This window comes from Phacochoerus africanus, chromosome 2 (assembly GCF_016906955.1).
Source record: "Phacochoerus africanus isolate WHEZ1 chromosome 2, ROS_Pafr_v1, whole genome shotgun sequence".
In the NCBI taxonomy this organism is placed as follows: Eukaryota; Metazoa; Chordata; class Mammalia; order Artiodactyla; family Suidae; genus Phacochoerus; species Phacochoerus africanus.
This window is the reverse complement of record NC_062545.1, coordinates 141119752-141131147: the sequence shown is the minus strand read 5'-3', so window position 1 is coordinate 141131147 and position 11396 is coordinate 141119752. Positions and strand designations below refer to the sequence as shown.

At 41.2% G+C, this 11396-nt stretch overlaps 1 protein-coding gene across 4 annotated transcripts in view; it reads right to left on the bottom strand.

The window, feature by feature from the left end:
• Positions 1-281: 281 nt before the first annotated feature.
• Positions 282-11396, bottom strand: part of ASB7 (ankyrin repeat and SOCS box containing 7) — a 53018-nt gene continuing 41903 nt past the window's right edge. For 2 of the 4 annotated variants that reach the window (XR_007133127.1, XR_007133129.1), the window contains 2 exons: positions 8031-8287; positions 282-1014 (listed from right to left, as the gene is read on the bottom strand). Coding sequence is in view for 1 of the 4 variants with exons in the window: in XM_047766847.1 (XP_047622803.1) it covers positions 8148-8287 (140 nt within the window). In the remaining 3 variants the exon portion in view is untranslated. Of the gene's footprint in view, positions 1015-4885; positions 8288-11396 lie in introns of those variants that run through there. The other 2 variants (XR_007133128.1, XM_047766847.1) reach the window with 2 other exon arrangements.

Below are 11396 nucleotides of genomic sequence, written 5' to 3'. Positions count from 1 at the left end.
CTTCAAAATGTCCTGTGGATAGTATATCTGAGCCAACAGTACTCAAGGGCTGATTAATCAGGGTAAACCAACAGCATGACATTTTCCACCCAGCTCACCACGTCTACCTCAATGTCTTACTTTCTATTTACTAGAGACAAGTATCTGCCAGATCAATGTATTTACAATAAATTGATTGTTTTGTCTGCAATTAATTTACAGATTATCTGCAAGTTTTCCTTACAGAAAAACTTTGAGAGACCTCTGGATAAGAAACATCTATTCGAAAGCATACACAATAATTAGTTGCTATGTGATACAAGGATATTTATTTCAATTCCACTTTAATTCTAAGACAAAATGTCCAAGTTCCTCTACTCCTCCACAAGCATCTAATCCTCAGTGGAAATACATACCATGAATATAAGGGATCATAAAATATGATGAAAGGGTGGTAGTGTATCAGTCTCTTAGCTGCCTGTAATGAGAGCTGAAAGAAAAAAGAGCTGAGTGTGAAGGCCACGGGCACCTTCGCATGCAGTTACTCAACCCGCCTTGTAAATACACAGAGCCAAACACACACACTGCCCAACAGGGAGCAATTCCCATGGCTACACTCACGAGGCTGGCAATGCCATTTGTACGGGCACCCCTGGAATCTTTCCTTTTAGCCCAGATTATTCAAAAAAGCACGGTGGGGACCAAGATGGAACTCTTAAGAGGTGTTTTGTAGGAAATCAGAGGCAGTCTTCTGGCTGTGTGAGCTTCAGCTCTAGAAATAGATACACAAAGTCCTGAGCCTTGCCCTCTCTCACCAGAATGTGTCTCTTTCCGCTGTTGCTCTGTCAGCAGTAGGTCCATTCCTGTTCCATAGAAAACATCAGATGCAAGTGAGAGCGAAGCCACCTGAAGCCAGGACCCGAAGAACCAGATGCTGAGGATGCCCGGCTGCCATGCCTTCACCACCACCGCACAGGCAGGCCACAGCCCCTGAGCCGCTGCAACTCTCAACCCGTGAAAGAAAGGCTTTCCTGCCTGTAAGAAAGGGTTTGGACTGGATTAATTCATTTGAGGAATACTGAGTGAGCGCCCAATGCATGGAAGGCTTCAGGCCAGGCAGGCTCTGTGGGGAGGAGAGACGGCTAAAAGCAGTAGGACCAGCTCTGAGATGCTCTCCTAATACATAAACAATGTGCTGGACATAGGGAAGTGGGCAAGGGGACCCCAGGAGCTCCACCTCAGTCCCCATCAGCTGCCCTGAGAAGTGAGGGGGGGGTATCTGTCCATGTGCAGCTGTAACCCACCCACAGAGATGCATCAGTGGGCTGGCAGGCTCTGGGCTAGATGTGCACAGACGGTCCCCAGCCTCAGGGGATGTATACCCCTTCAGAGACTCCTGATGACAGCACTCTCCACATTCGGAGCCCACAGCCTCTCTCTGGAAGTCTGCCGTCCTGGTGCCCTGCCCTGCTGATCACACAGGTCCACCTCTGTGAGACCATGGCCGGAAAGGGGGTTGGGGGCCAGGGCAGGGTGAAGGAAGGAAGGAAGAGAAAAGGCAATACTGGCAGGAATTAGAGGATGATATCTACCAGAGATTTGGAGCTGGGAACCATTGATGCTGTCATCCACCTGGCGGACAAAGTTGCTGGCTGAGGGCCAAGAGCCACAGGTATCTATGGCTGTGGAAAGCTGATTCTTTCAGCAAGTACTGTTGGAGATTCAGGCAAATAAGACCGAGGGTCCATCCTCAAGGAGCTCACTGAGCAATGGATTCACAATGACTTCTTAAGAACACCAGTAATAAACCAGGAAGAAATGAGGTATGGTCCTCTCCAGTGAAACCCTGGATGGGAAACTGATGTAGCCCAGACTCATTTGTTGGGCCTTTTTTTTTTTTCTTTTTGTCTTTTTGCCTTTTCTAGGGCCACACCTGCCATATATGGAGGTTCCCAGGCTAGGGGTCTAATCAGAGCAATAGCTGCCAGCCTACGCAAGAGCCACAGCAACACCAGATCCAAACTGCATCTGCAACCTACACCACAGCTCACAGCAATGCCGGATCCTTAACCCACTGAGCAAGGCCAGGGATCGAACCCGAAACCTCACAGTTCCTAGTTGGATTCGTTAACCACTGAGCCACGACGGGAATTCCTATTGGGCTTCTTAAATGATACTGGGAAATACAGCCACCATATTGGGCTATATTTTCCAATGATATTAAGCTATCTTTCTATCCAGGTAAGTCAGGGAAAACAAGCAACCTGAGAACTCAAAAATCAACACCCAAAAGCAACTTGGTGAAGGCTGAGGCCATGACTTGGGCACGCGTATACTTCACTAACGGGTTAAGTGGACGGACATAAGAAAGGGAAAACCTAGAAAGTCTCCAGAGAAACATAAAATGGTCATGTACTGTAAGTCCATGCCCTACAAGTGTCCTTTTTCAGTAAAGAAAACTGAGCAGTGACCTGACCCCAAACTATCAGAGGAAGAAAAGCCCAAGACTAAGCAGCAGGAAAAATATGACTCTGTTTGCCAGATAAAATAGGAAATATCTGCAGCTGGATTACCTCTGCGTCAGTCACAAAGGGTCAGTCTACTCGGCACGTAACCGAGTTTCTCAGCTTCAACCGAGTCCCTTCATCCAAATTAAGCCATCTTGTTTCTGATTCATAAAATACTGTTTCACAGTAAAGTGAGTCACTTCATTACTACCTAATGTAACATAAATTACATTTATATTCATCTACAACAATTTCCTAATTACAAGGAAACAAAGTTCTAAGTGTGAATTTTAAATTAAAAAAATATTTGTAACAACTACAAACGATGACATGATTTTTCCCTCCAAAATCATTTCTGCAACAGAAGAGAAATAATTTGCTTTAATCTGATCCTTAACTTCTAATGGTTTATGGGTCTCTAGAATTGATCAATCATTTAGCTTTGGATGCACAGCTGAGATGCAGCAGGAGGCCCTCTGGGCATAGGTAAGTGACAGATGGAAAGGGCACTTCTCAGCACTGGTGGAAGACACTAGTACAGAACAAGAGACCACATACTGCAGCAACGGCGCTAGCTCAGGGTTTGATCACACAATTATCCTTTGTAGGACCTTCAGCAAAACATCTGGGTCTTTTCAAATGGGATTGAGCAGGTTAACTGTCACTCAGGAATCAGAGTCTTTCTGAAAGACTAAGAAATACCTCTAGGAGTTCCCTAGAGGCTCAGTGGGTTAAGGATCTGCCATTATCACTGATGTGGCCCGGGTTCAATTCCTGGTCTGAGAAGTACTGCATGCTGCCAAGTGTGGCCGGAAAAAAAAAAAAAAAATCTCTAAAATGTACCATGATCTTAGGGAAATGTATTACAAACTTTGAACATGGTTTCCCAGCAGTACATGACAAGTCATGGGCTCCATGGGAGCCATACGCTGGGTGACATTTACTTCGATTATCTAAGACTTAAGAGACCTTAGAGGTAATGACAGAATAACTAATGATAAAATAATGATGAACTGCCTTTGTGTCTTATGAGTCTACATCAACCTAAAAGGCAGTATATAGCAGTGGATATTTACAATCTTTATTGGTAGTTGAGCTAGTATAAATTATAACATCAAAATTTGTAAGACGTGTTAAAAGAACACAAAGTCACACTGTTACATTAATACAAATTGATGACACAAATCCGATTTTCTTTTATCTTTGAAACCCAACTACATGGGATGTGGAAATTTTTTTTATCAAGTAGATAATCTGTTTTATCAATAGCTGGTAAGTCATTTTTGTAAATTGTCTTTCAGCTGAAAAAACAATACACTACTTACATCATATTGGAAGAGGAAAGACCTCAAGATTTCCAAGCAATGCAGCTATTTTTCACATCTGAACTCCCTTGCTGATCATTAGGAATAGTTTCAAATGTCCCATTCTTGGCTTTCACTTGTGCCAAACCCCAGACAAGTCTGTAATGAGGTTACAGTTGCAAAACATCGGATTTCTGCATGGGGTGCTAGCTGGCCTGTCCTCCCTTCTTCTTAGCACACCATCATTCATTAGTCTGAGGTCTCTCCTGAATCAAGCTGTGCTTATGATATACAGAGGAAATAGGAAATCAAAGTTATTCTGCTTCTAGTTCTTACAAGCTAATAAACTACCTCAAATTCATTGTTTAACTGAATTTACTGTTCTGTGCGATGCTGTGGTCCAAAACGTCGAGGTGGACATGGCCCCAAAAGGATCAGAGCTGGATCACACTCAAGAATGGGATAGAGGGAGTTCCCATTGTGGCTCTGTGCAAACGAATCTGACTAGCATCCACGAGAACACAGGTTCGATCCCTGGCCTCGCTCAGTGGGTTAAGGAACCAGTGTTGCTGTGAGCTGTGGTGTAGGTCACAGACGTGGCTCAGATCTAGCATTGCTGTGGCTGTGGCTGGAAGCTACAGCTCTGATTCGACCCCTAGCCTGGGAACCTCCATGTGCCGAGAGTGTGGCCTTAAAAAGAAAAAAAAAAAAAAAAGTAGAATAGCTACAGAGTTTCCTGGTGGCTTAGCAGGTTAAGGATCTAGTGTCACAGCTAGGGTGTGGGCTGCTGCTGTGGCGTGCGTTTAATCCCTGGCCAAGGGAACCTCTGCATGCTGTGAGTGTGGCCAAAAAATTAAAAAGAGAGAGAGAATGGAATAGTCTTTTGTTGGTGGGTGTTTGCAGAATACATTAAAAGGGGTGGGGGGCTTCCTTATCTGATCTAAAATAGTGCTGTTAACTATCTCACCTTCTTACACAATTCCCAATTATCTAAAATGCTGATGAATGAGATTTCTCTTTTTCTTTACCAAATAGCTAGTAAGTATTAAAGTTAAGAGAGACTAGAAATAAAACACAATTCCAATATATTTTAAATCAGATTTAAGGTTTTGTGTTTTTTTTTTTTTTTAATTCAAACTGACCCAAAGCAAAACTTACATTACAAAGGAAGAACAAAATACATTACGATATAATGCACTAGGAGTTACAGGAAAGCTAAATTTGTGTGCACAGGGCCTCATCCCAACCACATTCTGGGCTGATGAACAATTCTGCAGGAGAGTTAGAATCTCAGTTTTTGTATGGTCCACTCTGGTGATTAAACTACACATTCTTGTCTCTCAGGGTGTGCATCTGACAAAGCAAGCTAGACTCCCTCACGCTCCAGATGTGTACTCTGGCTACTGCCAGAACAATGAATTCTCCAGCGGAAATGCTGTTCCAAGCATGACTGATAATGAATTAAAAAAAAAAAACAAAATAGTCAAATCCTCCAAACTAACAAGCACAGATTATTCTGTAGTAAATAGTTTAGAAATATGGGAATTAAATAATCTAAAAAAACTCTTACTCTGCTGTACATTTATAAACACAAATATTTACACACACGCACATACACACACACACAAATCTTCTGTTTTCAAAAGATGAGGTTTGCAGTTCGTTAATGACCATAATCTTTTATGAGCTGGTTTCTTTGGTGTACTTGCCAAATACATTTTCATAAAGGTTTAGTAGTAGGCTTAAATAAATTTCAAAAGAAACATAGAAGGATCAGTGACAAATTTGATACTATTCTGAACATTTCAGTCAAGGTTCTGGAAAAACCAATCCACTGATTTTTCTGAACATACTTGTTCTCATTTTGTGACCACAGAATGCTTCTCTGTCAAACTCAAATGCAGACCTGTACATTCGCCCTGTGTTCCACCATTTACCAACTTTGAGACATTTTAATTATTGTTAAATATGATATGCGATTGGGATTTTATTAACAGCAAAAATAAAACATCCTTTTTAAACTTCCAGATCAAACCTCAAACAATAAATAATGAAATTATACAATTCTTCATTAAATAGAAATTTTGATTCCAAGAAGAATTCTCATAATTTTTTTTCTGAAGTCACAGCAGCAATACAAAACAAAGAATTTACCTTCTTCTGATCTTTTATTTGGAATTCCCTGACAAACTCAATGGCTTGGTTTGGAAACCTCTGAACGGCTGGGGAAAGAAAATCATTTTAAACTAACTGACTAAATTAATAGATACATGAGGAAATAAGCCCTGTGCAAAGATATCATAACATCACTGCTCAGAATGCAGGACCCCACGTGCCTCCCATCTCCACGTCTTCCTGGGCCTAGAGTTGCAGGGAAAAGTAACATTCAATTCGTTTCTTGCTATGGCATGTCCCTGGTGCCGAGAAGGTGTATTAGCTCAGACCTGGGTATTGGTTTACAGAATGAGAACACAGCTCAGTTCCTAGCTTCACAGCGGCCTCTCTCTCAGAAGATAACATTTTGTAGATCTTTTTAATGGGGAAAGAGACGACCACCCATCACATTCAGGTTCCAGTTTGGGGTGGTCACAACAGCAGCCACACTCTCAGCAGCTCTCTGCAAGGGTCTGCATATCCCATCCATGACCCCCTCCCCCATGCCATCCTCTTTCTGAAGCTGTCTGTTTTGCAGAAACTGGCACCCAGCTCAGGCCCAGCAAACCAGACACTGATGCCACAGCTACTCTGCACTCCCAGGGAACAAACTTTGTGCTTGAGAAAGTATCGCTGCTGGCTCTGAAAAAGGGTAAGCCAGAGTAGACTCCAAATTCTGCTTAGTTGTACTTTTCAAGTGAAATATCAAGTTTATAGTTAGTGACTTAAAACTAGAAATTCACATAAGAGAAGCCCTTCATCTTGTAAACTTCTGATAACAAATTTATTACTAGTGTGTAAATATTCTGAAATTTCCCAAAGCACTAAGAATAATACTGGGGTATTTTTCAAGTTTCTTCTGAAACTAATATGATGACAAATCAAGCACAGAACTCATTTCCAAGGACAACACCATAGACCCCCTACTGCCTCTGGAACCACTGTTACCGACACTTTATCATATCTCTGGTTACACTGCAAACACCTGCCAATCAACCCAGAACGTAACTGTTTTGAAGAGCTTCACCATGTTTAATCTTAAAATAGATAGGAAATGCTTAATTAGCATATCAGGAATTAACCAGACTTACAAATGTGCACCCACTAGAAATTTTACCCTTTAGAAATTTTATTTTAACTGGAAAGGAAAAAACACCACGAAACCACCCCCAATTATTTAACCATTAAAGCCAAATGATTTAACAATATTTGGGGCTATTTTTAGGAAATACTCTACCACCAGGATCTGAAATTTTCTGCTATAAAGTAAAGTAAAAGACAAAGCTTAAAATAGAAATTGCAATGGACATACTATGGTTCTGCAATTAAAATTAAAGTGGCGGTTCCTGTTCTCACAGGCATCAAAGCCGGTTGTGGAATGAGGAACAATAAGTGAAATAATGGATAAAATACACCAGAAAGAGTATTGCACTAGAGGCACTGTTTTAAAAACAGAATACACTGGCTTTATAAAGTTATTTTCTTTCCCATTAATTTTTTAAAAGCACAATTCAACTAGAGACAGAAAATGAGACCCAAGGTCTCTGGGTAGTGTACTACAGTTGTTAAAAAAATAAGTTAAAAACAAGAGCACACCAACAGGAAAGCAGAGGTACTGGATTTATGCCATCCGAAAGCTACATTAATTAGGAAAAGAACAATTTGAAACAGCCAATTTGTACTCATTAAAAATGAATGAGGTGACAGCATTACTTAAAAAATTTCTTAGGGCATTTTTCAGTAGAACCCAGGACCCCCTGGGTGAAACTGTGCCTCCAAACTTTAACAAGTGCTCTGCTGGTTTAAAATATCGTGCCCACCGATGAAACCATAAATCTGGAAAGGGTAAATTCTCCAACCCAAACCCGTTTGTGTCATTTTGAAAAAAACAATTTTTTTTAAATGCAATATTGTATAGAAAGCTTGGACCTCTTAAACTTGGACCAAGAAACCAAATTAAGACCTTCAAGCATGTGGGGTGAGTGTGTGTGTGTGTGTGTGTGTGTGTGTGTGTGTGTGTGTGTATAAAAATCCCTCCCCTACAATGAAAACCAACCAAACAAAAAAAAAACCTAAAAGTGTATACCTGCTTTCTGACTTCACAGCAAATCAGAAATTGCATAGGATATACTTTGTGCAAGGCAAAAAGCCTTTTAAAGTATCTGGAATATAACTCCTAATCTTGCTCACAGTTCTGTGTATATCAGATATCATCAAATTTGTGTTTTAAGTAGTCTTTCATGACCTTGGCAATTGGTAGTTCATCAAGTAGCTTGAGGTTTTGAAGGCCTATACACTGTCGAATTTTAATTCTGCACAGGTCCTGCAAATTTCTGGGCTGTCCTAAAGAGACAGAAAAAAGAGAATGTTACAAAGTTGCAAATCACAATATTTAAGGTAGGTTTTTTTAGGTTCTGAAAAGAATAGTTTATTTCACTGGGAAGTGACTCTCTGTGGACTTTCTGTGCAAAGGATCAGAGACTCTCACAAGGAGGGCGTGTCCTGGGTCCCTTCTTCGTTGGCATGTCTCACTGAATCCTCTTCCTATCCCTAGGATGGTTAATGTTTTCACCTCCATTTTATGTAGGGACACTAAGGGTCAGGGATTTTAGTTAACTGCTCAATGTCTGATGACCAATTAAAGCTTTCTATTATAAGACTAAAACCAGTTCTTCTCATTCTAAGCCTGATGCCCTTACTGTTACAATGACAAGGTCCGCCCTTGTCCTTGCCCTTCATAGGTCTTTAATGTGCTGAGGAGCCTTCGGGAGCAGATCACCCCTCTGGGCCTCGGTTCCTCCATCTGAGACGTGAGGGAACTGAGGAGATGCTTTCTAACAGGGCTCCTCTTATCAACTCCCCATCAAGGGCACAGAACACAATCCTGAGGAGCTTTCCCAAACGACGGCTGCCCGCTTGCTCACCAGGATTCTGAACAGCAGAACCTTGGCCGTGGGAGGAGGAAGTAGACTGGGAGGGCAGAGTGGAGGTGGAAAAAGCACCCCAAGCTATTGTGAATCTATGTCTCCTCGAACCTCATATCCTGACCATCTGCCAATAAAAACCTCTGCCATAAACCAACTCAAAAGAATGTAATTTCTTGTACATATGAATATAGTCTTTTATCAAAACAATACAGATGACCACAAACACAAGTGAAAATTCTTTACAACGGTGCCTCGGAAGGATTTGGATTCATATAAATACTACTTTCATATTAAATGGTAACAACACAAGCTAACATATGTTGAATGTGTACTCTGTACCAAACAGCCTTATAAGCTCCTGACATATGCTGACTTGTTTAACCCTTTTATGAGGGAAGTGCTTTGATCATCACCTTCATTTTACAGACTGCTTGCATCTCAAGATGAAGTAACATGCTCTAAGTCATGCAGAAGGCCTGCTTGAGTGGTTCTCAAACTTCCTGGTCCCCAAACCTCTTTATATTTTACCTTATCAGAAGTTAAAACAAATTTCAGAAATACTTATAAATTCATTTAAAAATAATAAAGATAAACCTATTTATATTAATGTAAATAATGCTGTTATGAAAGTAACTGTATTTTAAAAAATAAATCACGGGAAAAATGGCATTCTTTCACATTTCTGCAAAGCTTATAAAAGTCTGACTTTACAGAGGATAGCTGAATTCTCATATCCGCTCCTGCATTCAACCTCTTGTGATGAAACACATCATCTAGTGCCTGCAGAAGTCCATTTACTCTCAGGAAAGAAGGAATGCGGAAAAGACAAGCAATGTCTTAGTGTCATTATGGAAATCACTTTGACCTCAATATCCTGAAAGAGTATGGTTAACTCCAGGGGTCCCCAGTTTATACTACTATGCTTAGGACTTTATCCTTTATTTGTTTATTGTTATCATCATTATTCAAAATTGTCTTTTTTTTTTTTTGGCTTTGTAGGGTCACACTTGTGGCATATGGAGGTTCCGAGGCAAGGGGTCAAATCGGAGCTATAGCCATCGGCCTACACCACAGCCACAGAAATGCAGGATCCAAGCTGCGCCTGCAACCTACACGACAGCTCAAGGCAACACCGGATCCTTAACTCACTGATCAAGGCCGGGGATGGAACCCAAAACCTCATGGTTACTAGTCAGATTCGTTTCTGCTGCACCACAAAGGGAACACCAAAATTAGGTAATTCTTTATATATGGAAAGGGAACCTTAAAATCCAGATCTCTGCTCAGTAAGGGCTATATGTGCTTTCCAAGGGGTACTTAATACATGGTCTCTTAAGAGACTCAGCAGAAGCTACTGCTTTCTGGCAAAGGTCAGTAAGCTAGGGACACGTGCATATCCACTATGTTTGCACAGGGGTCCATGCACACCCTGGCTGCAGCACACACCCATGAAGCTCCCGGCAAGGTCACTGTGTAGTTCTCGGAGAAAAGGGCCCTTCATTAGGGGAGATGAGGTCAAGCTCCCCATCAGATACTCCAAGCTCTTCTCTACAGTTCTTGACAAGGCTATGATTTTACACTTATTTGGTGATTATTTATTAATGCTTGTCTTCCTCGCATGTTACAAGAGGGCAAAATGCCTGCCAATGTAAAAGCCCAAGGCCTGACACAATAGCCAACAAGTACTAGTTGAACAAATGAGTGATTAATAGGCTTGTCCTTAAAGGATAAAATAGTCAACTCACTGCAAAACACACCCATGTCAACAGCAAATCATTTTCTAATCTGTTTTGAATTATTTTTCATCACCATTCCTGGGCTACCTTTAGGAAGAGAATAAATTATCACTGTCATTTTTCAATAAATGCTAACAGTATTTGATCTGCAAATAGAAACCAGAGTATGAATTAGATTTGATTCTTCTTTTCTTAAAGAATTTGATTTTCCTAATAGATGGCAGATTCTTTTCAAGTACATTATTAATAAAAAGAACAACCACAATGTATTTGGGCAAAAAACAGATGAGATAAAATTGACATGTATGAGTATACATGTGACTTAAATGGAAACATATCATCCCACAGTGTGGAAAAATTAGATTACTGGAATTTGCTGAGCTAAGGTAGAAAAAATGGAGACAAAAGGTTCCAACCCAGGGGGCGGGGTAGTCTTCTGATGGTTGTGTTTTATGGCCGATTACACTCTCCAAAAATGAGCATAGTATTCCCTGTGTGCCCTGTGCTCACTTTTACAGTGTGACTGGACACCCCATCATTAAGAGATGGATCTAGGTACCTCTCCTTGAAACTGGGTGGGCTCATGACCAATGTGGAACTCAGAAATCATAGCTTTCACCTGGCTCTTGGGACATTTGCTCTCAGGATACCGCTGTCACACCATGAAGAAGTCCCCAAGCAGTCTACAAAAGGGAACTGAGGCCACTGCCTGTCAGTCCAGGCTGAGCTCCCAGCCAATGCCCACACCCATGCCAGCCAGCCAGCCATGAACGTGAGCCACCCTCAAAG